At 50.0% G+C, this 27250-nt stretch overlaps 2 protein-coding genes and 1 long non-coding RNA gene across 5 annotated transcripts in view; 2 read left to right on the forward strand and 1 right to left on the reverse strand.

Moving 5' to 3' along the window:
* The window catches only part of ACO2 (aconitase 2), a 47147-nt gene extending 34577 nt beyond the window's left edge, over positions 1–12570 (forward strand). The window contains exons 5-18 of the mRNA XM_081310504.1: positions 904–1062; positions 1249–1399; positions 1746–1850; positions 2677–2768; positions 4078–4183; positions 5725–5882; positions 6090–6163; positions 6637–6748; positions 8197–8319; positions 8603–8758; positions 9720–9911; positions 10850–10982; positions 11512–11633; positions 12053–12570. Coding sequence (XP_081166630.1) covers positions 904–1062; positions 1249–1399; positions 1746–1850; positions 2677–2768; positions 4078–4183; positions 5725–5882; positions 6090–6163; positions 6637–6748; positions 8197–8319; positions 8603–8758; positions 9720–9911; positions 10850–10982; positions 11512–11633; positions 12053–12187 — 1818 coding nt within the window. The 3' untranslated portion in view covers positions 12188–12570. The remainder of the gene's footprint in view (positions 1–903; positions 1063–1248; positions 1400–1745; positions 1851–2676; positions 2769–4077; positions 4184–5724; positions 5883–6089; positions 6164–6636; positions 6749–8196; positions 8320–8602; positions 8759–9719; positions 9912–10849; positions 10983–11511; positions 11634–12052) is intronic.
* POLR3H (RNA polymerase III subunit H) lies at positions 12294–25168 on the reverse strand. 3 transcript variants are annotated; one of them, XR_014024128.1, is made up of 6 exons: positions 24807–25066; positions 21933–22029; positions 16358–16444; positions 15844–15907; positions 12462–14945; positions 12294–12420 (listed from the first exon to the last, which is right to left on the reverse strand). XR_014024128.1 is itself a non-coding variant. In XM_081310520.1 (6 exons), the coding sequence occupies exons 2-6, from the start codon at positions 24915–24917 to the stop codon at positions 14306–14308; spliced, it is 999 nt and encodes a 332-aa protein (XP_081166646.1). In that variant the 5' UTR covers positions 24918–24937; positions 25096–25168; the 3' UTR covers positions 12464–14305. The 3 variants fall into 3 exon arrangements, 2 of the variants coding, with proteins under 2 accessions (XP_081166646.1, XP_081166647.1); XM_081310520.1 differs by lacking the exon at positions 12294–12420 and adding an exon at positions 25096–25168 and having other exon boundaries at positions 12464–14945; positions 24807–24937; XM_081310521.1 differs by lacking the exon at positions 12294–12420 and having other exon boundaries at positions 12464–14043; positions 14744–14945; positions 24807–25072.
* LOC308658062 lies at positions 18704–19066 on the forward strand. The gene is made up of 2 exons (XR_014024129.1): positions 18704–18843; positions 18928–19066. It is a non-coding gene; the product is annotated as an uncharacterized lncRNA (long non-coding RNA).
* Positions 25169–27250: the final 2082 nt, after the last annotated feature.

Below are 27250 nucleotides of genomic sequence, written 5' to 3' on the forward strand. Positions count from 1 at the left end.
GATCCTTCCACCTCGATGCCCTGTCCTCCGTTGACCCAGGAGACCCTACTTCTCCACATTTTAGCTTTCTGGCTTCCTATTTAATTCCTTGGCTCTGTCTTTGCCCTGAATCAGGTCTCTTGTGTGATCCTCTATGGGCTCCTTTGCATTATGTTCCTATTGTGGGAATAGGGACTGTGACTTATTTACTCCTCTGTAGCTCTGGGATCAGGTGGGTAGAGTTGGTCCTTGGTGTGTGTGTGTGTGTGTTATGATGCTGAGGCTGGGGAAGCCCTTAGACTTCTTTCCAGTTGAGCAGTGCAGAAACTCATGGCTTTTGTATTCCCACTGGCTCCCTAGTTCTTTCTTAGGGTCCCTGTGGGGGCTGGAGCTAGTTCATAACAGAATTGCCCACCAAGGTGGGCATAGTGCCCACCCTGGACAGTACACTACATGAGACTGAGAGTATCATCAGCATCTTTCAGTTGTCACACTTATACCAGGCCCATCACAGGACACATTTACAAGCCAGTTTATCTGGTTCTTGCCACATCCCAGGGTTAAAGTGGTGTGGGTATTTTTACTACTGTATTACAAATTAGGAAACTGAGGCACCAGGTGGCATTTATAGGCCCAGGCTACACAGCAGGAACTGCTTGTGTCCCAAGACCGGTTCTTCCTGGCTACACTGGAAATGGCTTGTACTAAATGGGGTCAGCCCCACAGGTCCCACCCTGGAGGAGCAGCTGGGCATGGCCAGGTGGCCTGGTGTCAGTCGGGGCGAATTTTGCAAATCCCTTCTGGGTCCTACATCCTTTCTCTGCTGAGGTATTCTTGCATGCCAAGCAAGCACTTCACCACTGAGCTACCTCCCCAGCCTTCTGATGAGGTCTTCTAAGCTTAAGATCTTAAATTCTTTTTCAGATCATTTTGGAAAACTATGCCTACCCAGGGGTTCTCCTGATTGGCACTGACTCCCACACCCCCAATGGTGGTGGCCTAGGGGGCATCTGTATTGGAGTTGGGGGTGCTGATGCAGTGGACGTCATGGCTGGCATCCCCTGGGAGCTGAAGTGCCCAAAGGTAAGGTTGGTGGGCATGAATGGGGGACTGTTGGCCAGAAGGGCTGAGAGAGTAGGTCAGGCTTAAGTTTCATTTGGAGGGAGACAGGGATGAATGAGCAGAGTGTTAGCAGCAGGATTCATTGACTTCTGGTTGGCATGTGGCCCACGAGGTTGGTAATTGCCATCTCACCCACCTCATCTTCAGGTGATTGGTGTGAAGCTGACAGGCTCCCTCTCTGGTTGGACCTCACCCAAAGATGTGATCCTGAAGGTAGCAGGCATCCTAACGGTGAAAGGTGGCACGGGTGCCATTGTGGAATACCACGGGCCTGGTGTGGACTCCATCTCCTGCACTGGTGAGGAAAGTTGCCACACGATGTGGCCCTCATCCTGTATTGGGCTGGGTATATGGCCTGCAGTTGAACAGCAGAAGTATCGAATAACCTTCCAGAACATTGTTCAGGCAGTGTGGGGGTTGGGGTAGACAGGAAGTTGTGGAGTTGACCTCCCTTCTTATAGTTCCCTTCTCCAATCTTGGCTTTAACCCTGGGCCTCCAGGGATAAGTGCCTGCTGCCAATAGGTGGCCCTGAGAGTGAGGAAGGAAATGAAGCAGCTCCTTGGTGTGAAGAGGGGCATGCACCCCTAATAGGTGCCCCATACCCAGCAGCTCAGCCAGCCCCACAAGCCCTGTTTCTCCACAGGCATGGCAACAATTTGCAACATGGGCGCAGAAATTGGGGCTACCACTTCAGTGTTCCCTTACAACCACAGGATGAAGAAATACCTGAACAAGACAGGCCGGGCAGGTGAGCTGGCAAGGGCAGAGTGGTGTGGGCAGGATAGTTGTCCAGCGTGCCCCTATGACTTCCCTTTAGGGTAAGGGGTCCTTAACCTGTTGCCTCTATGCTAACTTCAGAGGTTCTGAGAAGCCCCTGCAACTATATGACAAACTGGGTATTTATTAGTATTCCTGAATGGGGTGTCTGGTGCTCTCTTCAGCTTCTAGAAGAATCTGGCATCCAAGTTTGAGATCCCTGCCTAAGGGTTAGATTTCCTTTCACACAGAAGGGGGATTACAGATGGCATTCTTGGTCTGGTCCCTGGTGCCCTCTACAGGAAGCTCCAGAAATGACATGGACCTCCTTTGTGTAATTGCTGCCTTAGCAGGGGTAGGAGGGGAAATATATGGAACAAGAACCAGCTTCCCTGCCTCCCCCAGCAACTTCCCTGAGTTTCTAGTTTGGTTTCTTTGAAGTTCAGAGGAAGAAATAAGGTGCTGGGGTCTGGAAATGGAGGAGAGCAAGAGCCCAGGGGGGAGAGTTCAGCCTCCAGAGTCCTGCTTGGAGGCCCTTTCCTCCTTTTTTTCATTGTGTGACTTCTCCAGAACTGTGCTCTCCATCTCTAGGAAGCCTTCCCTCACTAGTTAGTGCTTCTCCATTCCTGTGTCCCCACGTACTTCTCCTATCATACTAGCATGGTCCCTGTGCTGTGTGCGTTGTTCCTTTGTGGGTTCAATTAGTGCCTGGGGTCTGGTGTTGGGCAGGTGCCAGGTCACTGGCTCAGATGGGTGGATGGAATCTCAAGACCACATTCTGTTTCACATGCTTCACTTCCCTCCCCTGCTCATTCCAGACATTGCCAATCTAGCTGAGGAATTCAAGGATCATTTGGTACCCGACCCTGGCTGCCAGTATGACCAGCTCGTTGAAATTAACCTCAATGAGGTAAGGAAGGAAACTAGGTTTGGGGGACTTCTGAGAGTGGGGCAAGTCCAGCCTGCACACTCAATAGTGCTCATGGCCCTTGGTTCTCTAGTCCCCTACAGACTGCTACCTGAACCAGGCAGAAATGGAGGGGAGGGAAGAGGGGTGTTTGTGACCAATCAGAAACCCAGAAACCGGAGTTGGTTTACCCTCACCCCAACTTTAGTAGAGGCTGAGATTTCACCCTGAAGCATTGAAATTTAGCGGGCCAGGCCCAGCAGGACTTGGTACCCTGAGACCTACAGACCAGAGCAGACATTCAGAGAGCCAGAGGAAAGGCAGACTGAAACAACGGAAACCAGTCTTATGAGGTTGAATGCTGGCCCTGCCACTGAGGCTCTGCGGCCTTGAGCAGGTTGCTTAATCTCTCTGTGCCACACTACATGTGTGAGAGCCAAGGCAGGTGTGAGTTCAGTGGGTTTATCCGTGTAATTAACAGTCATTCATATTTATTGAGAGTTTACTGTGTGCCAGGCAGTTCACTGCGCATATCACTTTGTGTTTGTGTGTATGTGTGTGTGTGTGTGTGTGGTGTGCTGTGCTGAGGATCCAACCCAGGACCCAGTGCATGCTAGGTAAGCATTCTACCCCTGAGCCACTGTGCTGCCATGCTTAGCCCTTCATATTGATTAGTGTTATCACATGGAAAACATCTGCCCTTAAGTCCTTGTTTGTCAGATGATTCCAAAAACAACGTAGTTTACAGTGAGGCACATACAACCAACTGCTGTGGTGCGTAAACACCTGTAATCCCAGCTACAGGAGGCTGAGACAGGAAGGTTGCAAGTTCAAGGCCAATCTCAGCAATTTAATGAAACCCTGTCTCAAAATTTTTTAAAAAAAGGACAAAAAAGGACTGAGGATGTAGCTCAGTGGTAGTGTGCTTGCCTAGCATATGTAAGGCCCTAAGTTCAACCCCAAGCACCACACCAAAAGCATTATAGTTGGGGAGATGATGGACTTACTAGATAGGCATTCATTCCATGCCTCTGCCATGCCCTAGCTACATGACCTTGTGTGAGGCTCCTTACTTCTGAGCTTCAGCTCCTGTGTGTGCAAAGAGGAGATGAGGACAGCCTGGTAGAGCTGGCGTATCCCAGGAGCTGATGCGAGTTCAGATCTTCTGCCCACGTATTTCCCACAGTGAGGTTTATGCTATGATGACAGGAGTCTGACTCCCTCGAGGGATCTGGAAAGGCTGTGAACTGTCATTGTCACTCAAACGTATTCCTACCTTTCTCTTTCAATTCCTTATGTCCCCATCTTATAGCTGAAGCCACACATCAATGGACCCTTCACCCCTGACCTGGCTCACCCTGTGGCAGAAGTTGGCACTGTGGCAGAGAAGGAAGGATGGCCTCTGGACATCCGAGTGGGTGAGCACCTTCCATCTGGTTGGGTTAGCAGGTCTCTGGGCTAGCTGCTCTACTCAGGCACGCCCTGTGGTGCTTCCAAAAAGAGGTACTTTCTATAAAATTGCCTTTGCTTGGTATACAAGAATATTAACAAGAGGAATTTTAAAAACACCTCTAAATTTAACCCCCAAGCAGAAACAAACTTTTTTTTTGTTGTTGTTGTTACTGGGAATTAAACCCAAGGTATTCTATCATTGAGCCTCATTCCCAGGTGCCTCCCCACCCCCACATTTTCTTTGAGACAGGGTCTTACTAAGTTACCCGGGCTAGCCTTGAACTTGTCATTCTCTTGCTTCAGCCTCCTGAGTCACTGGAATTACAGATGTCCACCATTGCATCTGACAAGATACAAGAAACATGCTCTTTGAGTTACACTGTATTTCTCTGTACATATTTCACATGCATGTATTTGTGTGTATTTCTTTTTTGTAAACACAAATCTTACCAGCCACACTTCTTTATTTTACATGGTTATGCATATGTGGACAGAGGTATTCAGTGTCCCTGGTTTCTGCTGCTGTGAGGTGGTATGCATGACTGTAAAGAGCCTGGACGCTGGTGCCACAAGGCCTGAGTTTGAATCCTGCCTCGGCCACTTGTTAACTGGGTACCTTGAGCAAACTGCTTTCCCCTCTGCCTGGTTCTCCATCTGTGAAGCAGGAGTGATAGACTTGCCTTCAAAGTTGTCTGGAGGAGTGACAAGTTATTATGTGAAAAGTGTCTTATATGGTATCTGGCATTAGTGTTACATAAAGCACTCACCCCAATTAGTTGAAGTAAATTTTTAATATTTAGGAAATAAATTGCCAAATTGTTAAGAGAAACTATCTTCACATCTGTAGGTCATGCAGTATTGTTCAGTTTTTATTGAGTTTTATGAGTAACTGACAAACATTTTAAAGAGATCTCTTGTTACCTGGATTATAAAGCAGTAAAGAAAACAGAAAATAAGACAGGCCCCAAAGGTGTATACTTGTAATCCCATCTAAAGTTTGGGGCCAGTTTAGGCAACTTGGCGAGACCCTACCTAAAAACAAAAAGCACTGAGGATATAACTCAGTGATAGAGTACTTGCCTAGGGTGTGCAAGGCCCTGGGTTCCACCCCGGCACTGCAAAAACAAAACAAAAAACTGGAAATATAAAGGAAACAAATTAGACTCAAATTTATCGGCCCCCTACCCAGCAATGCTTACAGTTCATGTGTTTCTATTAGTACATGTGTATGTACACATGCACATGGTGTAAAATGAATTAACACTCCTCACATATGTTCAGTGTCATGGTCAGAGACTCCAGATTCTTCCCTGGAATGGCTGTTCACAGGAGCCTGCCCTTTACTGTTGGATATTTAAGTCGCTTCCTACTTGTCTCTGTTAAAACAGTGTCTAACCAGCCCAGTTGGCAAACTCTTTGGACTAGGTCTGGATAGTTTAAGGTTGGGTAGAGACCTCTGGTCACTGTCTCCTTCTGACCCTTGACCGTACCATCCACAATACACCAGGCCTGATCGGTAGCTGCACCAATTCAAGCTATGAGGACATGGGGCGCTCAGCAGCTGTGGCCAAGCAGGCATTGGCCCATGGACTCAAGTGCAAGTCCCAGTTCACCATCACACCAGGCTCTGAGCAGATCCGTGCCACCATTGAACGGGATGGCTATGTGAGTGCCCATCTACCCCTACCCCACTGCTGAGTAATGTGGCTGTAGAGTGGGACAAGCCACAGCCTATTGGGCCAGAGGGGGTGTAGGTCCCAGTGGCTGCCATAGGGTTCCAGTATAGTCTTCATCCTACAAGCTATTCACCTGCCCTTTTTCCCATCAGCCACTTGCCTGCTCCTGACAGGTCCCTGTCTTCTCTCTCTCCAGGCACAGATCCTGAGGGATGTGGGCGGCATTGTCCTGGCCAATGCATGTGGCCCTTGTATTGGCCAGTGGGACAGGTAAAAAGGACAACTTTGATATGATAGCCCCTTGTATACTGGAGTATTCATACCCACAAATTGAAGGGAGACATTGTTGGGGTGGAGAGAAGACTCAAGTCCAAAGCTTCTGGCTCCAGAGGCTGCTGTACATTAGAAGACCTAGCCAGACAAGGGGATGCAGAGCCTGCAGGGGCACCAAGTGACTGTGGCTGTGGCTGAAGCCTGAACTGGCAGGAAGAAGCCAGCAAGGCCACATTCTCTTGGACACAGCCAGGGACTTGGGTATGAAAGGAGGCAGCTGCCCTCGTCAGGAAACTCGGGCTTGGATCTGGGCTCTTCCTCTGTCTTTGTGGTCTCAGACAAGGCCCAGTGATCCAAATACCCTCCTGGGTCATGAACAAGGCATGTGCTATAGGAACCCTGCCCATCTCACCTTAGGACAGGATAGGTGACACCATATAGCCCTAATCTTGTCCCCTTTGACCTGGCAGGAAGGACATCAAGAAGGGAGAGAAGAACACAATTGTTACTTCCTACAACAGGAATTTCACAGGCCGCAATGATGCAAATCCTGAGACCCATGCTTTTGTCACGTCCCCAGAGGTAGGACTACCTGGCCAGGCTCTAGCCTGGTGAAAAAAGGGGTTTCAGGGCTGCTGAGGAGGGTGGCATTGAAGGGCAAAGGATTTTCTGAATAGAACCAAGGGCATTGTGCTTCCTGGGCACTTTCAGCCTGGGTCTCCCTCAAATCATAGGATTGTGAGATGTTGTTTACAACACAGCATTTATGAACATTGAATATGAAATCTCACTAGTTGGGATAAACCCTAGCCTTTTCTCTAGTCTATCAGGGTTACATGAGAACATATGTGGAGTTCTGGCTTGCAGTTCTTTTTTCTTTTTTGAGACAGGGGTCTTCTATTTTGCTTACTATATTGCTCAGTCTGGCCTTGAGTTCCTCAGCTCAAATGATCCTTCTGCCTTACCCTCCCAAGTAGCTGGGACTAAAGGCACACACCACTCACTGCACCAGCTCTAATTTCTGCATACATTTCTAATTTTTCTAGTAAAAGTTAGGCCTTGCTATTATGGTGAGCACTGAGCGAGCTGACGTGCCCCAGGCAGTTGGTAGGTTTCCTGCCTTACCATCACTGGCACATGGCTATTCTCTTTTTTGCATGAATGTTCTAGAATGTTTGTATTTCTTTGCAAAGGAGATTGCAGCTCTTGTACTTTCCACATGCTGTCCACCTAGGAGCATTTCATCACTGCAGAATTTCTGTGCTGGGGCTTTTCCTTGTCTGCCCAGGACACAGGGGACTGGAGAATGCTACAGTAGTGTTTGCCTAACCTGTGGGAGAATGCTAAGCGTGGGCCCCAACAGCAGTGGTAAGGCCAGATGGCCTTTGCATTCTTGAGTCCTCTGCAGCACAATGGCCCATGATCCCAAAAACAGTTCTGCAGTTCTGGCCTCTTTTTCTTTTCTTTTCTTTTTTTTTTTTTTTTTTTTTTAAGAGAGTGAGAGAGGAGAGAGAGAGAGAGAGGGAGAATTTTTTAACATTTATTTTTTAGTTCTCGGTGGACACAACATCTTTGTTGGTATGTGGTGCTGAGGATGGAACCCGGGCCGCACGCATACCAGGCAAGCGCGCTACCGCTTGAGCCACATCCCCAGCCCCCAGTTCTGGCCTCTTAAGAAAAGGGACTTGGGATGAACATAGACGTTTCCTGGTTTATGTGTTTGTTTGTTTTGGTACCAGGGATTGAACTCATAGGCACTTGACGAATGAGCCACATCCCCAGCCCTATTTTGTATTTTTATTTAGAGACAGATCTCACTCAGTTGCTTAGCGCCTCATTTTTTGCTGAGGCTGGCTTTGAACTTGCGATTCTCCTACCTCAGCCTCCTGAGCTGCTGGGATTACATGTGTGTGCCACCGCACCCGGCCGCTTCCTGGTTTTTGTTCTCAGTTTGGTCTAGGCTTCAGCTGGGATGGGGAGGGTAAATGTGATGGTTAAGCTCACCAGCAAACTGGCTTCTTCCATTTCAGATTGTCACAGCCTTGGCCATCGCAGGAACCCTCAAGTTCAACCCAGAAACTGACTTCCTGACAGGCAAGGATGGCAAGAAGTTCAAGCTGGAGGCTCCGGATGCAGATGAGCTGCCCCAAGCGGTGAGCAGGCACTGTCACTCTACTGTCAGCCTCTGAAGGCCTGCTTCGGCCTGGGTGCCTCAGAGCCATTGCTGGTTGCTGTGTGGCCAAGACATTTCCCAGCATCTGAACATCTGGGGCTGGCCCCTCTTGTGCAGGCAGGGGTGACAATGTTAGTGAAAATGAAGCAGCTACATTCTCTAGGAGGAAGTGGCTTGGGGCAGGGGAAAACTTACTTGCTCTGAGAGCCATCTCTATGGGGAATGAAGATCCAGCACTCAGCATTCTCTGTCCCCTGCTACAGGAATTTGACCCAGGACAGGACACCTACCAGCATCCCCCCAAGGATAGCAGTGGGCAGCGGGTAGATGTGAGCCCTACCAGCCAGCGCCTGCAGCTCCTGGAGCCTTTTGACAAGTGGGACGGCAAAGACCTAGAGGACCTGCAGATCCTTATCAAGGTCAGCAGCAAGAGGACTGGCAGAACTGCTGGGGCCCCCAGTTCCCTGAGCATCAGGAAAGATTAGGAACCCATTGGGAGCAAGGGTGGATGGTCAAGATGAAGGTGGGACAGGAAGGGAGTTTCGTGGGCACCTGGACAACATCTCTAACAACTTGCTCATCGGTGCCATCAACATTGAAAATGGCAAAGCCAACTCCGTGCGCAACGCTGTCACCCAGGAGTTTGTCCTTGTCCCTGACACTGTCTGCTACTACAAGAGGAGGAAGGGCATTGTAGCCTGGGCTTCCCCTTTTCTATGGCCCAAGCCGAGTGGGGCTGGATCTGACTAGCTGTTGTCCGGGGCTCACTCATCGGACATGTATGACTATACAGTGGGTTTCCACATCTCTGGCTTCACTGACCAGGCTCCTGAAGCTGTGGATTCCTCCTGACCCCTGCTGAGCACTAGTGGTGTGGCCTATGTGTGGGAGCTGAGCTGAGCCTTTATTTGTGGCCAGGGACCTCAAACCCATGTCTGACATTAATTTATATGTTTACTAAGGGGTCTTGTACCCTGTGACACAGCCAGTATTGAGTCCATGTGACGTGAGACTGATCAGCCAATAGCCAGGAATCCAGTGTCCCAGGCTCTCTGTGTCTAACGTGAAGTCTGTTTAATCTTCCACCTTGGACAGTTCTTAATTGAGGCCTAGGCCTCGAGGGGAAGTGGGCAGATACATCTATCTTCCCTTTAAGTGTCCTGTCCCATGAGGGAGTATCCTGCCCTAGGGACAGAGAAGTTGTTGAGGGGTGGTTGTCTCGCCTGAGCCTGGCAGCACCAGGACTGCAGACTACATGTCCAGAAACTGCTTCCCTGGTCACTCCTCTTGGGTCCTAGGCCTGCCTCTGGAAGGCGGCTTCTTCCCTTTACCATTCACCGGCCCCATACTGACCTCTGTCGCCTCTGCTCACTCATCAAGGTCAAAGGGAAGTGTACCACAGACCACATCTCAGCTGCAGGTCCCTGGCTCAAGTTTCGTGGGCACCTGGACAACATCTCTAACAACTTGCTCATCGGTGCCATCAACATTGAAAATGGCAAAGCCAACTCCGTGCGCAACGCTGTCACCCAGGAGTTTGGCCCTGTCCCTGACACTGCCCGCTACTACAAGGTAGGGCAAAGTCAGTGAGGGGCAGTGCTGGGAACCACTCTCCTGAGGGCATGCAGGGCAGGCACAGGGAAGACATGGGGAATGGAAACAGGGAAGCGGGCAACCACTTTCTCAGAGGGAACTGCCATCTGGAAGGAAGGAAGGAAGGAAAGCCCTTCAGCCACTCCCCTGCAGCTCAGGTGGGCAGAGCTGGGTGCACACACCCAGGAGCCGATAGTGAGAGGAGCACTGTTGGCAGATGTTTGACCCAGTTCTGAGAAGAATGTTGGAAGAAACTGTGGAGGAAAGAGGAACTGCCTTGGGAAATCAGAGAGGAGCCTGAGGCTCAGAGAAGAAAAGAGCTGTGCAGGCCTTAAGGGAATGGGCAATGAGGATCCACGGTCAGCCTGGCCCGGCCAGAAGCCAGGGAGCAAGAAGTTTGGGGACAAGGTTAGAGGAACCAAGAGGCTGCCAAGGTTAGAGGCAGAGCCAGAGTCCAAAGCTTTTTGACTCTTTCTACTTTGAGAAATGAACAGAACCAAGGCTAATCCCAAGTCCTGGCCCATCAGTATCTCCGGGCACCCCTTGGTGGCTGGGCAGGGCACAGTGGGTGCTCACTGCACCCCAGAGCCCACACCAGCTGTACAAGAGCCTTGTCTCCCCTGCCTACTGTAACCACAGCTCTGCCCCACTCTGACCTCCATTTTTCTGACTCTGCACTAAGCCCCAGTGTCGTGACTTCTGTGTCCACTGCAGACAGGCAGGCAGGGCCCATGTCCACCTGCTGCTGCCCCTCAGGGCCTAGTTGGACCCAGTCAGTCCACTCTGACTTCAGTTGCCCTTCAGAGCAGAAGAGGAAAGCCCCTCCAGCCCTTCCCTCATGGGCTTCAGTATGCGCAGGGGCTGCTGGGAGGTGCATGCCTTCCTCTGCCTCACGACGAGCTCCCCTTGCCCGGCAGAAACACGGCATCAGGTGGGTGGTGATTGGAGATGAGAATTATGGTGAGGGCTCCAGCCGGGAGCATGCAGCGCTGGAGCCTCGCCACCTTGGTGGTCGGGCCATCATCACCAAGAGCTTCGCCAGGATCCACGGTGAGTGGGAGTCCACACCCAGCCATACCTGTTGCCCTTCACTCAGAGCCCAAGGTCACCCACCCTGCCAGCAGCCTACTTGGTCCTAGAGCCAAGTGCCTAGCTCCTAGTCTATGTCTAACCATCAGCCCCTTCTCAGGTTTACATTGCCCACAGCTTCCCATCAGCGCTGGTCTTGCTTCCACACTTGAAGACCAGAGCAGTTGAAATCCAGGACACATGATGAGAGTCTGTTCTCATTGTGAACATGTCTACCAGGAAGGCCTCACAGAGACATCTGCACCAAGGCATACCCCTTCAGGTGCCCCTAGTGAAAGGGAACATGTCACTGGGACTTTAGTAGACCTGAGCCCTCTAGTCATTGTGTTTGTTCCCAGTAGCAGGACCAGAGGTGTCTGCCAAGGTCCCAACCAGATTTAGAAAATGATATATTCCTTGGACTGGTAAAGGTCCCTGAAGGGGAAGAGGAAGGTAAAGCTGGGGACCAGCAAACACCACCCTATTAACTGAGTGTGCCTCTGTCTTCCAGAAACCAACCTGAAGAAGCAGGGCCTGTTGCCTCTCACCTTTGCTGACCCTGCTGACTACAACAAGATACACCCTGTGGACAAGCTGACCATTCAGGGCTTGAAGGACTTTGCCCCCGGCAAGGTCAGGGGGCAGGGAAGGAGCATAGACAGGCTAGGGTCCTCCTGGGTGGAAGATTGGGACAGCCACTTTCCCTTCCTGCTGTCCCTGCAGCTCCTCCAAGTGAGCTGGAAGGGCCCTTAAGTTCTCTAGGCAAATCCCAGACAGGAAGAAAAGTGCCTTTCCAGAGCCAAGGGTGGAGCCAGCCCAGGCTTCCCCAGTGTGATCCACTGGCCCCAGGACCCCCCTGTGGGTGGCACCGAGGCCCAGATCTGCCTAGGACTTACTTTGCCTGTAGGCCTCCAAATCCCTTGGCAACTTCAGGGCCCAAAGCAGCTACTCCAGGCTGGCTTCTCCCTACCTTCCCATTCTTGCCCCTGCCAGTGGTCGTGTTGCTAGGAACATTTATGGCTCTTTACCTACACCTGCCTCCCCCATTGCAGCCCCTGAAATGCATCATCAAGCACCCCAACGGGACCCAGGAGACCATCCTCCTGAACCATACCTTCAACGAGACGCAGATCGAGTGGTTCCGTGCAGGCAGTGCTCTGAACAGGATGAAGGAGCTGCAGCAGTAAGGAAGGGCCCTGCTCTGCCCCCACCCCTGCCCACGCTGGTGTCATTACAAGTGCAGTTCCACATGCATCGTCAGGGCCACTGGTCCATCCAATCATGGCTTCCTACTCCAGGATGGTGTGACCAGACATGCTTCCTGCTCTTTCCCACCTCAGCCCACTCAGTGACCCATGGTGGGGGCTTCTTAAAATCAATTTCCAGCCCCCTGCCTTCCCATTTTTAGTTTGGTTCAAATCTTGAGCAGCGCCACATGACTGTATTTATTTTTATGACAACACTCCCCTCTAAAGAAGTTTTTATTCTGCCTGATCATTTGGTGGCTGAAGGATTTTAGAGAACATCTTTTTCTTGCAAGAAAAATAAGAATCCAAATTCATTGACTGTTCTTGCGTGAGTGGTGGTCTCTGCTGTTTGTACCAACTCCAGGGTTCAGGGAAGGACTTTTTAGCCAATGTCAGTGGACACCCACAGTCACACCTGGAGCCCAGTTGCTGCTGTGAAGGAGATGTGAGCTGTGGCAGAAAGGCCCTCCCCATCACCACCTGCCCTCCTGCACTTGCACCAGCTATACAGGCATGGCCCTAGATCCCATGGTTTTCCTGGTGGGAAAGAGCCTCTTGGAGAGAGAACCCAGCTTCTTCCCTTGGGCACTGATGGCATGGCTGGCATGGTCTTGTTAATCCCTCTAATCACTCTGAGGGACGGCCTGTGTATCTTACAGATAAGGTCATGACTGGAATATGCTATATAATGTTCTGTCCCTTTAGCATGGTGAAAAATAGGGTCCCCCTGAGGTTACATAGGCTGACACTGCCCAGGACCTCCACTGGTAACCTGAAGTAAAAAGTCTCCATGGAGGCCCAACACCAGGACAAGACTCAGGTACAAGTGTCCTGGTGTCCACAGCATTGGGAGAAAGGGGCAGGAGGACCTGTCAGAGCCATTCTCCTGCTCAAATCTGGGGCATCACTGCACTACATAGCTATACCTGCAATCTGAGTGACAGGCACCAGGATTCCTGCTCTTCTATGGGGGATGATACCTGGGGTCAAGAAAGCCCACAGCCTTCACTTCCTCAACTCAGAGCTGGTTTGGCCAATTTCAGGGGCTTCCTTCTGTCTTCCAAATGCAGAGTGGGTGTACTGCCTCTAACTCAGTCAATAACTGGTAGCTTCAGGACCAAAGCAGCTAGCCTAGACTGGCCTCTCTCTACTATGGAGCCAAGCTCAGCCAGCCCAAGGCCCTGCCTGGGGTGGCAGGAATTCCACAATCTGAAAACCCCACTTTTTGCCATTTGGGGGGAGTTCTTCAAAAGGGATATGGGGTGAGTTAAGGACATGTCCCAGCTTGGCAACTAAGTAGATCATGACATTGGCCATTGAAACAAATCCAGGGAAGGATCTTGATGATCCTTCCCTGCAGATGCTGCCACTACTTTATTAAAATGTTGCTATCACTGAAAATCACAGGATGGGACTGGATAGGGCTGGGGGTGTGGCTCAGTGGTCTAGTCTTTGCCTAGCATGTGGCAGGCCCTATGTTCCATCATCCCCCAGCACCGCCCAAAAAAAATAAATAAAAAAAAAATCACAGGATGGCAGGACTTCAGGGGTAGCGCTCTGTGGGGAAGATCAGGGCTACGTCACTGGGGAGGGAGGACATGCTGGCAGCAGTGCTGACCCCTGCCCCTTCCGGTCCTGGGTGACATGGACTCCTCAGCATCTGCTCAGGACCAGCTGCACCACCTTCCCCAGGGCTGAGGTAGGGTCTACTGGATGGGCAAGTTCCCCATCGAACCCCAGATCTAGTTGCTGGTCCACCACGAGAGAAGGCCCAGGCCAGGCTCACTGATGGATCCCTGCCAGAGAGAGAACAGGTATGTTTCACCACCATTTAGGGCTTAACTACCCTGGAGAGGAGATAACAGGGACCCACCCTCGATTCACAGCAGAACCAGCATAGGCAAAGGAGAGGTGAGGCACACAACAGCCATGGGGCTGTAGGGAAATGAGGACCCACATCCGTGATGGCACAGTGGAGCACAGACCCCTCTCCTGCCCCTCCCCTCCTGAGGTCTGTAAGGAGAGTGCTGGTTTGCTGGCCCCAAGGCCTAGGTGGGATCAAGCACCGGTCCTCACTCCCAGGCCCACCCTCCTAAGCCATCTGTAGTCTAGTCCTGCCAGAAAAGCTGACAGTCCGTGAGGCTTGGCCTCCAAGTATGTACAGAGGGAGCAGCCCCCGGGCCACTCTTCCCTCCTTGGCTTCTTTCTTCCCTGCAGCCCCGGTGGCTTGTGCAGCATGGACCCTTGCAGGCAAGGCACTAATCCCGCCCACCCTCTCCAATATTCCTGGCAACTTTGGCTCCGCTGCTCTAGCCTTGAGAAACAGGGACTTCGATTTTGGGGAGAAGTGGCAGGCCAAGACCACACAAGAGGGGCCTGGTCCCTGACCTGCTGGAGAGCAGGTCCTATAGCAGAACTTCCAGGGAGCCGCCCATCACTGCACACTGGGCTCTCCTGCCTCCCAGTGATTCCTGCTGCACCATCAAAACCTCTCACCACAAGTGTGTATGGAGCCTCCTTCTTTGGCAGCTCCTCACTGGAAGAGGTGGCCTCCGCAGAGTTGGGCCCTGTAGGCGACGTGTCCACAAAGCTCTCATCCACCACTCGGAAGCGGATCTCCTCACCAGTGTCCATGTACAGGTCGTGTGCTCCCTCCTCTGTCTCATACTCCCACACCCACACCTGTTCTGCTTCATCACTGGGGGCCCAGGGTCAAGGCCACAACCAAGCCGTGAGGAGCACAGAGTTATGGAGTCCTCCTAAGCACCCACCCCAAGAAAAAACAACCCCAAAGATGACATCACTTTGGCTGAGAAGTCACAGGAAAAGCAGGTGCGACTGGCTGCAGGGTCTGTTTCCAACAGTGAGAAGCAGGAGTTGCTGCTGCCAGGGAAACGCTGGGACCACAGCCAGCCCACCTCTCAAAGAGTGACTGAGGCACCTCACACCACTTCTCATCCAAACCTTGTGACAACCCAAGGGGCAGGTAGCTTAAGGGCTTGTCCAGTTCTCAGGAGGATGAGGTGGTTGGGAGGTTACCTCCCTAAAGCCCTACCATTGATGAGAGTAGCAGCCAGGCTGGGTCAGGTGTGATGTCACACCAGGCAGGACAGCACCCCCACCCCCACCACCCCCTCCTCTCCTACCCCAGAGCCCACAATGAATCACACTGCCCTCTAGTGGCAGTCCCACCACTGGGCACTGCCTCCTCTACCAGGCCCCTTCTGGCCCCTGGCTACAGTTCCTCCAGTGAAGAGTCTCTGATTAGGCTCCACAGAAACAGACAAGTGCAGCCAGTTGCAGCACCGGGATTGGGACAATAGTGGGCCTGGAGAGGAAGACTTGCACCTAAGTAAAGTGAATCAGAAGAAGAGGGTCCCACAGCCCTATTCTACCATCAGCCTGCTACTTGCAGACAAGGGCACATGGAACTGAGGTCAGGTGGAAAGCAGAGGTGGGTCAGCATACCCAGAGCACAAGGGCTGCAGGGGGACAGCAGTGTCAGGTCACAGGATATGAAGGCCACCACAGGAGCAGGTACCTTCTATTGAAGAGGCCTAACTCCTCTGTGACCCACTTTTACCTTGGAAGGATACAACTTGGCAGGCTGCTGCAGTGACTCTGGGGGAATGAGAATGTCATCAAAGAACCCTAGAGAGACTGGAAGAAACGGAGATGACTGCATGAGACAGGGCCCAAGAAGACAGCCAGACAATAAGGGGTCTGCATGCTCAACAGGCACATCGCTATCCAGTGTGCCCATGGGACTGATGTCACCATGGGATTTAGCCCTTCTCACCTCAGATCCCCACACCTCTGCCTACATCACACACCAGCCTGGGCAAAGCTCTAAGCACCTGGTACCCCAAACCTGAGGTCTGAGTTATGGCCTCATAGTGAAAGCCGATGGCCAACTGAGGTCCTTGCTCAATACCTGAAAGTGGGAGGGAGCTGAGTATACCTGTGCTTGGCCCTGAAAGCTGAGCAGTCTTCTCCAACAGCACAGGAAGATCTGTGTCCATATCTGAGCACCCCACCCCCCCAACCACATGCACAGCACAGGCAACCTGCCCCCAGCCACACTGCCCAAGATACTCAGGGTCACCTCACCATGCACTCCCTCTGGGCTGCAGCCCTTGATCTTCCCAATCAAAATCTCATCCAGGAATGGGTGGAACACCACATAGCGAAAATGTACTGAAAATGAAGGCAGCACGTTATTGACCAGCAGGCACAGGAGGACGACCTTGGAGACTGGAGTTAACCATGCTCTCCACAATCCCTCCTCACCACCAGCACACTGACCCAGTGGTCAATATCAAGTCCTCCTGCAAATCCACACCCTTTAGCTGAGCCCAAGAGACACTCCCTCACCCCCAACAAGGTCATAGCTTGATCCTTTGAGGGACCAGCAGCAGCAGCTGCTCTGGGTCTGTGGGCTGGCTCCCAAATCCATATGATAAGCCACACCTGAGCCCACACTCTGGGCCATGGATGACTCCAAGTCAATTCCAACCTTCCTCCAGGCTCTGCTTTAAATTCTAAAAAGGGCAACTGGCAAAGGAAATCAGGTTTGGAAACAAGTTCCTATCTCCTGATGACTGCTAAAGTTTGCCCCAGGCACAGCGCTGACCTGGAACAGGATGCTAAAAATGCCCTGAACTTAGGGGATAGAGTGGGTGTGGTGTGACAGCCCAGCAAACATACCTCTGTGGGTTGTCAAGACTACCTCAGGTGTCCCCAATCTCCTCATCTCAAGAAAAAATACCAGCTATGGTCCATGCCCACATCACTCTGACCCTAGGACCAAGCAGGACCATCCCCCACATGACCAACACTCAGCTTGGTTTAATAAATCCTCAGATTCTCTGCCAGGTGTGCACCAGTTTGGGCATCAGGCTTGTAGAGGCAGACAGCACATAATGGGGTGCCCAGGAAGCTCCAACTTTTTTTTTTTTTGGTACTGGGGATTGAATTCGGGGGAACTCACACTGAACCACAACCCCAGCCCTATTTTGTATTTTATTTAGACACAAGGTCTCACTGAGTTGCTTGGTACCTCACTGTGGCTGAGGCTGGCTTTGAACTCAAAATCCTCCTGTCTCAGCCTCCCAAGTTGCTGGGATTACAGGCGTGTGGCACTGCACCCAGCTCCAGCCTTTTCTTGTATTTTATTAGAGACAGGATCTCACTGAATTGCTCACGGCATCCCTAAATTCCTGAGACTGGTTTTGAGCTTGAAATCCTCCTGCCTCAGCCACTGGGATTACAGGTGTATGCCACTGCGCCCAGCAAGGGAGTACCATCTTAAACCACATCCAAAAGTCAGAAGCATACAGCCTGAGTGTCCATCTATGGATGAATTGTACACAAATGTGGTGCCCATACACATGGGATTATAAACCCTAAGGAAGAGGGCTGGGGGTGCAACTCACTGATAAAGCCCCTGCCTTACTTGTGTGATGCCCTGAGTCCATCCCCAGCACCCCTCCCTCACCAAAAAAGGAGAGTTCGGCCTGCACAGTGGCACGTGCCTGTAATCCCAGCAGCTCGGGAGGCTGAGGCAGGAAAATTGTGAGTTCATAGTCAGCCTCAGCACTTTAGCAAGGCTCTAAGCAACTTAGCAACACCCTGTCCCTAAATAAAATATAAAAAGGGCTGGGGATGTGGCTCAGTGGTTGAGTACCCCTGGGTTCAACCCCCAGTCTCCAATTAAAAAAAAAAGAAGAAGAAGAGGAGTTTGTTCTTAGTTGTGGGCTTAAGCAAAATTTGTGCAAGAATAAGTAAGGTTGCCTTGGGGTGTAGTAAATTTCTGCAAAAAGGACACTATGATTCTTACTCATGTCATGGTCAAATTCACAGGGCCAGAAAGCAGAATGGGGGTTTCGAGGAACTACAGAATAAGAAGACAGTATTTAATGGGAAGGGAATTTCACCATAGGAAGATGAGAAAGTCTTGGAGGTAGATGGTGGTAATGATAATAATAGCCAGGTATCATGGCACACCTATAACCCCAGCAGCTCAGGAGGCTAAGGCAGGAGGATCACAATTTCAAAGTCAGCCTCAGCAACTTAGCAAGACCCTGTCCCAAAATAATAAAAAAAAAAAAAAGGGTAGGGATGTAGCTCTGTGGTTAATCCCCCCTGGGTTCAACCCCTGGTTCCAAATTTTTTTTTTTTTTAATTAAAGGGATGGGAATGTAGATCATGGTAAAGCACCCATGGGTTCAATCGCCAGTACTTTGGGGTGGCAGGGGGGAAGACACAATGGGAATATATTTAATATCACTGAACTGTACACACAAAAAAGTTAAATCATTAAATTTTGTTACACACTTTTTATCAAAACAGTGAATAAAAAAGAAAAAGAAAAACCACCAATAGCAGGCTGCTCAGGGCTAAGTGGACAAAACAGAGCATTAGAGGGGGAGGCCAGGACCCAGGCTTGGTGGGCACCAGGTAGAAGTGCTCTAAGTGATTGTGGATAAGCCTGGCAAGTCAAGGTCAGTGTCTCAAAATCATGAAAGCTGAAGTCTTCTGAGTACCCACCACACAGGAAGTTTTGCAGAAGAGTCTACTCGTGTACATTTAATGAGGTACGCACTGTTATACTATTGGAATAGATGGGGAAATGGAGTTTCAGAGAGCTAAAGCAACCTGTCCTAGATGACAAAATGCAGAAGCACCTAGCAAATGAATATTCCTCAAAGCAGAGGTAAAGGCAGGACCTATCCTGGTGCTATGGCCCCCTGCGGCACTTGCTCCACCAGACCAGAGCCTTGTGGGAGGCAGAAAGGGGACAGCACAACTGTGCCTGGGGACAAAAGCCAGCATCAGAATCAAACAGCAACTGACCTCACTACAAAATAGCAACTCCACCTGCATGGTGCTCAGTGGCCCATGAGGAGCTATATTACCAGAGAGTTACCCTACTGCACTCACAGAGAAACCAAAACCAGGAAACGGAATGACCTGCCAATGCCCCCATCCAGGACCAGACCCAGAATTCACATCTAGTCCCTGTGATGCACCTACCCAGCGCTCAGCGCCGCATATTTGTTCCCGGGTGAAAAATGATGAAGATCAATGGGCATGGGAGTTCATAACCCACTTCAATCTAATGTATGAAATATGATATGTCAAGAGCTTTGTAATGTTGTGAACAACCAATAAAAAAAAAATAATTAAAAAAATTAAAAAAAAAAAAAGATCAATGGGCAGTCGTACACAGAAACAACCAACCGACCATGCAGAACTTCCCCAAACCAGACTTATATCTGGAAGCTCAGGTACCTAGGGCCACCTGCTTTCTGGACAACCAGAGGTCACTCAGAGCCAGGGCTCAGCTCAGCTCCTTCTCCTGGAAGCAGCCCTGCTGGTGGTTTTCACATCACAGTCTTTGTTTTATGCTCATGAAAATGCCCCTAGTCCACTCAAAGACAGCCTATTTCTTAGGGCTCCCTATGGAGCACAGTAACATCCACATGAATGAGTTAAGCCCTGGATGCCTGCAAGGGCCCAGGCAGTCCCAGCACATTCTGGAATGCCTGGGCATCCCCGTGCTGAGAGGCTGACAAGCAAAGGCTAGGACAGGGCTCCTTGGCCACCGGCTGTGAGAGCATCACAGGGCCCTTAAAACTGCCTCACTTCTGCTCTCAACTCTGATCCATGGTCTGGGCAGGCTGAGAATCTGCATTTCCATCACATGCCCAGGTGACAGCAAGACTACAGACCCACACTCCAACAAGCTCCACACATCTCCATCAGGACTACACCCCAGGCCCCTCTCCTCCTCTAACCCTGCACTCCCAGATGCACACCCCTTCAATGTGACAGCATTTTCTCCCATCAAGAGGTGGAGTCTCTGGGGCTGGGGTTGTGGCTCAGTAGTAGAGCGCTTGTCTAGCATGTGTGAGGTGCTGGGTTCGACCCCCCAGCACCATATAAAAATAAACAAATAAATAAAGGTATTGTGTCCATCTACAACTAAAAAAAAAAAAAAGAGGTGGAGTCTCTCCATCTCTTGCCCAGGGCCTTGGCCACATGACCCTCTGGCCACTGGGATTTAAACAGAGGCTGCAGAAGCGCTTCCTCAGTGAGCTTTGCAACCTTGAAACTGCCAAGCCCAGAGTGGCCTACTGAAAGATGAGACCACAGGAGGACCCAGACCAGCCAGGCTGCCACTAACCAGAACACACAGCCATCCTACATGGCCCAGACCTGGCCAAGCCACCCCAGAAGAACACCACCTAAATGACCCAGAGCATGGAGAAAAGCAATCCAACTGGAGGAGTACATGCTAGGTGCTATGGTCCTGTCCTAGGAGCTCTACCATGTATTAACCCCATCCTCACAGCAGTCCTGGAATATAAAATATCTCTTTTTTTTTTTTAAGGGGAGAGAGAGAGAGAGAAATGAATATCTTTTTTGTAAATGGACACAACACAATGCCTTTATTTTTATGTGGTGCTGAGAATGGAACCCAGGTCCCGCCCGTGCTAGGCGAGCTCTCTACCACTGAGCCACAATCCCAGCCCATAAAAATCTCTTAACTGCATTTGGTAGATGAGGAACAAGAAGGACAGAGGTTACATATTGTACTCAGGACACACAGCCAATAAGCAGAGTAGCGATCTGAATCCACAGGCCACACTTTTTCTTTCTTTCTTTCTTTTCATATTTATTTATTTATTTATTTTAGTTGTAGACAGACATGATACCTTTATTTTATTTACTTAGTCATTTTTATGTGGTGCTGAGGATCGAACCCAGGCCTTGCACGTGCTAGGCGAGTGCTCTACCACTGAGCCACAACTCTCCCGCCCCCACACACTTTTTCTTTTCTTTTTTTCTTTTTTTTGGGGGGGCCATGCTGGTTACTAAACTCAGAGCCCACAGCATGCCAGACACTCAACCATGGAGCCACACCCCCAGCCCTTTTTTCATTTTATTTTGAGACAGAGTCTTACTAAGTTAAGTTGCCCAGACTGGCCTGGAACTCATGTTGCTCCTGTCTCATCTTCATGAGTGGCCAGAATTACAGGCCTGTGCCACCATACCCAGCACAGGCCACATTTTCAACAGCTATGTCCTCCTGCTTCTCAAGGTCACCTGCTTCCCCCACCCCGTAACCCAGCAATGGCCTGGCCTGTCTCCTGTACCGGGTGATGAGCAGCCCCAAGGATGGGTAAAGAGCAGAGCTGGGGAGTAGAAAAGACCCAAAGGGGCACAGATGTGGAGCCCCAATCACAGAGCTGGAGAGGTCTTGAAAATCACCTAGTTTACCTCCAATTTCTTTTTCTGGTACCAGGGATTGAACTCAGGGGCACTTGATCACAGAGACACATCCCCAGCCCTATTTTTGAATTTAGAGACAGGGTCTGAATTGCTTAGCACCTCACTTTTGCTGAGGCTGGCTTTGAATTTGCGATCCTCCTGTCTCAGCCTCCCAAGCCACTGGGATTACAGGCGTGCACCACCGTGCTGGTGTTACATCCTATTTCTTACAGATGAGAAAACTGAGGCCCAGAGAGGACATGAATCTGCCCACTCTTATGGCATCAACTCTTGACACAGTCAGGAATGGGCCCAGGTCTCCCACCACCTGCAGTTTCTCTATAGCTTGACCTCTTGCTATAGAATTGAGCCCAGGAAATGCAATGCCCTAGGAGGAGAAGGTACCCACCTTTGGTATGTGAAGCGCCATCCCCTGGGAACACATAGGCATCCTCCAGCTTGGTGATGTCAAACAGACAGATGCAGAGTCCCACGTTGTACACAACCTGTGTGCATGTGTACACATACACGTGACTATGAAGTCCAGTTCCCCAGGAGTACCTCTGGAGACCCTCTAACCATAAGCAAGTTGAGTATCCTCTTTTAAATGGAAATGAGTTGGGGCTCTGCAGGAGGTAATCATGGTAGGGAAGCTCAGAAGGACACAGGGCTCTGGAAAGAGCAGGCCCCATGGTGACAAGACAGATCCAGCCTCCAATGCCAGCTCTATCGTTCACTGTGTGACCCCTAATGCCATCATATTGCCTCTTGGAGCCTGTCTCCCCATCTGCAAAAATGAAATATATATAGTGTTGTTAAATTATACAGAGATTGGAGTGAAGCCCTATCTTAGTGTCTGGCTCAGCCACTGCAAAAACAACCAAGTGAGGATCCCTGGTATTACCAGTGAGGACTGGGGCAGGAATCCTGGCTACACCCACACGTTTCAACATCCCAAAGTTCACGCAGCAGCTTGCAGCCATTGAGTGGTAGAACCACAGCTAACTCTGCTGTGCTCACAATGTGTCAGACACAGGCGGTTGTAGGGAATGTGCTGGCACAGTGACCAAGGGCCAAGACCCTAAGACAGGACAGAACATCCCATGGCCCCAGTCCCACACCACAGTGCTCCAAACAACTTGTCTACTATGTCCAGTATCCACCAACAACACTATAATATCACCTCCTAGTAACAGACCTTGCAGGAATTGTTCAGGGATTATCAAGATACTCAGAGAACTGAGCTGTGGGCAGACCTCACTGCCACAAGATTATGAAAGCCAGTGGCTCAGAAGGCAGGTGAGATGCCCTTCAAGGACACTAGGCCTTTTCTGTGTGGCCTCCCCTCAGACTCCCTAGTTCAAATATAGAAAGATTTGTCTCAAAAGGACTACGAACCAGGGGACCATATTCCCTTCCTATATTTTCACACCTTCTCTCTACCATGTTCATACCTCATTCCTCCACAAATCTTCACCTTCTACCTCACAAGGTAACAGAAACATCCACTAAGGGTTCCGTGAGTTCCCTCCACCACCTAAACACTCCCAGATCTGTACACTGCCATCCTTTGATCTCAACCTATTTTGAAGGAATCTTCCTCCTGTCTAAAGTCAACCAGTCTTCCTCTGGCTCTTTCCCAGCCCATCACCTCCTGCTGCTCTACCCATGAAGACTGAAACTCTGACTGTGAAATCGTATGGGGATGCAGGCCTATCCATCTTCCAGCCCACGCTCCTCTCACCCTTCCCAAACCTACTAGCTTCCTCCATGTCCTTCCACAGGGCCTTTGCACATGCTGATTCCTCTGCCTGCACAGCTCTTCTCTATGCCTGGCCTACCCCCAACTCAAAAACAAATCCTCCAGTTGGCTCCTCCTCACCATCACATCTCCTCACAATCAGATGGCTCAAGTGCCACCTCCTCAATAAAGCCACCTATCCCTCTCATTCCAGGTGAAGTTCCTTTGTTCCACAAGTGTGTGAATACCTGTTCTCCATGATATTTATATCAACTTGTCCTCATATACTTAACTACGGGGGTCCTCCTTAATCATTTCTGCTTTTCTCACCATAATCAATAATTATGGAGCATTTACTCTGCCAAGCTCTGGCTAAGTGTGGAGATACTGCAAGGAAAAAAACAGACAGGTCCCTGTCCTCATGGAGAGGAAAAACAAAATGCACTCAACAAATAAACAAAAAACAAGAATGTAACAGAGGAAAGAAAAAAGCAAGGTGTGGTGGCATGCCTGGAATCCCAGCAGCTCAGCAGACCAGTTCAAAGTTAGCTTCAGGGCTGGGGTTGTGGCTCAAGCGGTAGCGTGCTCGCCTGGCATGCGTGCGGCCCGGGTTCGATCCTCAGCACCACATACCAACAAAGATGTTGTGTCCGCCGAGAACTAAAAAATAAATATTAAAAATTCTCTCTCTCTCTCTCCTCTCTCACTCTCTTTAAAAAAAAAAAAAAAAAAAAAAAAACAAAGTTAGCTTCAACAACTAGCAAGGCTTTAAGCAACTCAAGGAGATCTTCTCTAAATAGAATATAAAAAAATACTGGGGGGGCTTGAGATGTGGTTCAAGCATAGTGCGCTCGCCTGGCATGCGTGCGGCCCGGGTTCGATCCTCAGCTCCACATACAAACAAAGATGTTGTGTCCACCAAAAACTAAAAAAATAAATATTAAAAATTCTCTCTCTTTCTTTAAAAAAAAAGAAAGATACTGGGGATGTGGCTCAGTGGTTAAGCATCCCAGGGTTCGATCCCTGGTACAAAAAAAAAGAACTAAAAGGAAAGATAATGATGACACTGGACCACTGGGCAGAGGGCAAGCACAGAAGGATAGGAAGGCCGCTCAGGAGCTAGCACTGAGGCAAACAGGCATGGCACATAGAAGGTGTGCAAACATGTCACAGGAATAAATGGATAAATCTCCTGACAGTGAATTCCATGCCACTAGAACTCTCCATCTTCACAAAAAATAACAAATGGTAGGTAGAAGAGCATTGTTCTCATTTTGTAATAGAAACTGAGGCCCAGAGGGAGTGACTTGCCCAAGACCGCAAAGTGATTTGGAAGTGTGGAACCCAGCACTTATCTGTTACAAAACCCTTTAAAAGTCCATTTTCTCTTCTGATCCCCTCCTCAATCCTTGTGAGATTCGGAATACCCCCATCCCGTTTCCAAGCGGCGGCAAGGAGGTCCTGAGACATTCAGCTACTTGCCCAGGGACAAGGCTGGGCATGACCGTCACCAGGTCTGCAGCGGGCGGGGCCGGGCGGTACCTTGTTGGCCAATTTCTTGTTCAGCTCCTCGGCAATAGAGTCGTTGAGCTTCCTCTCAAACTGCCACGGGGGGATTCGCACGGTGTCCACCATCTCCACCAGGACGAACATCCCGGCCTGCGCCTGGAGCTCTGGGAACCGGAGAGCAGGTCACGCACCAGGGTCAGGTGTGTGGGGACCCTCAGCCTTACGGTCCCGTCTTAGTTGCTGAGACCCCCCCCCCGCCCCCGCCGCCCTGCCACAAATCCGCGCCACGCGCCGCCACCACGCACAGCGCACCCGCACCCACCAGCCCCGGAGTTGCCAGACTGTGCGCGAGATTCCGAATTCCGTCACTTCCGAAGAGACGACCAATAAGAAGGCTCCGCCCGCCCCCTGACGCGGGGCGGAGCTACTACAGGCTCTTGAGAGGGCGGGGCTACTACAGGCTCTTGAGGGGGCAGGGCCTGGAGATGGACGAGGCGGGGCCTCCCTCAGCTGCGGAGCGGTCACCCCGGGGCGGAGCGCTTTCCGGTTGCTAGGCGACCTGCAAGCTCTCCAGGCCCGTGAGTGGCGCTCCTGGACTGGACTGCAGTCCCTTCCTTCCAGGTCTCTAGCGGTTTTCTGCTCCGCATCCGGTGCGATCCTTTCAAATCACAAACATCATGCTGAAAACCCTTCGGTACTCTTGAGTTGTATTCGGGGAGTTGCCGAGAAAGGGGCACTAGGAACTTTACTGGGACGATAGAAATGTTCTGGGTCTTCTTTTAGGTGGTGGTAACCATGATGAATACAATTGCCAAAACTCAGCGAACCCAACACTTAAGATCTTTGCATTTAGGGCTGGGGTTGTGGCTCAGTGGCAGAGCCCTTGCCTCTCACATGTGAGGCATTGGGTTTGATTCTCAACACCACATAAAAATAAACAAAGTAAAGATATTGTGTACATGTATAACAAAAAAGTTTTTTTAAAGTCTCCTAATATTAATAGTAAGATCTTCTCATTTAGCCTGGCGCGGTGGCGCACACCTGTGATATCCCAGCAGCTCGGTAGGCTGAGGCAGGAGGATCACGAGTTCAATGGTCTAATGCTCCTGAGTTCAATCCCCGGTAGTCACCCCACCCCCCGGAAAAAAATAAATAAAACTTTGCATTAAATGGGAGACAGACTATACCTAAATTTAAAACTAATAGGAGTGGGGGCTGGGATTGTGGCTCAGCGGTAAAGCGCTCGCCTAGCATGGGCGGGTTCGATTCTCAGCACCATATAAAAAAGGAAGGAAGGGAGGAAGGGAGGAAGGAGGAAGGGAGGGAGGAAGGGAGGGAGGGAAAGAGATGAAAGAAAGAAAGAAAAAGAAAGGAAGAAAGGAAGGAAGGAAGGAAGGAAGGAAGGAAGGAAGGAAGGAAGGAGATTGATTCTCTCTCTCTTAAAAAAAAAAAAACTAAAAACTAATAGGGGCAGAGGATGTAGCTGGATAATAAAGTGCTTGCCTAGCATGTTTAAGTCCCTAGGTTCTATCCTCATTACTGTGTAAATAAATAAATGCTAATAAATTGGGACAAAATAAAACCCACAAGATTTATCAGGACCCTGTCTCAAAAATAAAAAGGTCTGAGGATGGAGGTCAGTGTAGAGGGTCAAAAACAAAAACAAACAAACACACACACACTCACACACACACACACACACACACACACAAAAAAAAAAAAAAAAAAAAAAAAAAACACCTCAGTAGCATTCCATTGAATTAAGAATAAGTCCAGGGCTGAGGATATAGCTCATGGAAAGAGTGCTTGCCTCACATGCACAAGGCCCTGGGTTCAATCTCCAGCACCACAACTCAGGAAGCTGAGGTGGGAGATGGTGAGTTTGAGGGCAGCTTGGGCAACTTAGCAAAATTCTCTTTAAATATAAAAACTAAAAAGGGCTAGGGATATACCTCAAAGCCCAATTTCCCTGGGCTCAAACCCGAGTACAAAAATGGTCTTTGGAGGGCTGGGGTTGGGGTTGTGGCTCAGAGGTAGAGCGCTGTATGTGTGAGGCTCTGGGTTCGATCCTTAGTACCACATAAAAATAAAATAAAGATATTGTGTGCACCCATAACTAAAAAATAAATATTAAAAAAATCTTTGGGAATACTTGAAAAGACAATTTCCATCAATGAATTTGCTGATTTCCCAAGCATAGAGATCTCTCAATGAGACTGGCTGCAGTGCTACTGAATATGGCTTTCACTACATCTATATTTTGTTTGTAGGTTGGTCTGCTTCTACTAGGATTTGAACTACTTGAAGACAAGAATAAATGCTATTTCGGTTCTTTTTATTTCCACAATCCCTTAACATAATCCCTAGGAGGCATTCAATAAAGTACGTAGATTAATATTAATTCTTTCTCTCAGATATCTCATTTGCTGCTTCTTTATTTCTTTCTCACTGCCACTGCTTTGGTTCAGGCCTTCTCA

Source organism: Spermophilus citellus, assembly GCF_964194105.1.
Source record: "Spermophilus citellus genome assembly, chromosome: 10".
Lineage (NCBI taxonomy): Eukaryota > Metazoa > Chordata > Mammalia > Rodentia > Sciuridae > Spermophilus > Spermophilus citellus.

What these genes read in the sequence shown, in the direction of transcription:
- POLR3H (XM_081310520.1), bottom strand. Translation starts at nt 24,917, where the DNA reads ATGTTCGTCCTGGTGGAGATGGTGGACACCGTGCGAATCCCCCCGTGG. An exon ending in ACAAGAAATTGGCCAACAAG is followed by an intron (nt 22,030 to 24,806) that starts GTACCGCCCGGC and finishes ACATGCACACAG; the next exon opens with GTTGTGTACAACGTGGGACT. An exon ending in CTGCAGCAGCCTGCCAAGTT is followed by an intron (nt 14,946 to 15,843) that starts GTATCCTTCCAA and finishes CTGGGCCCCCAG; the next exon opens with TGATGAAGCAGAACAGGTGT.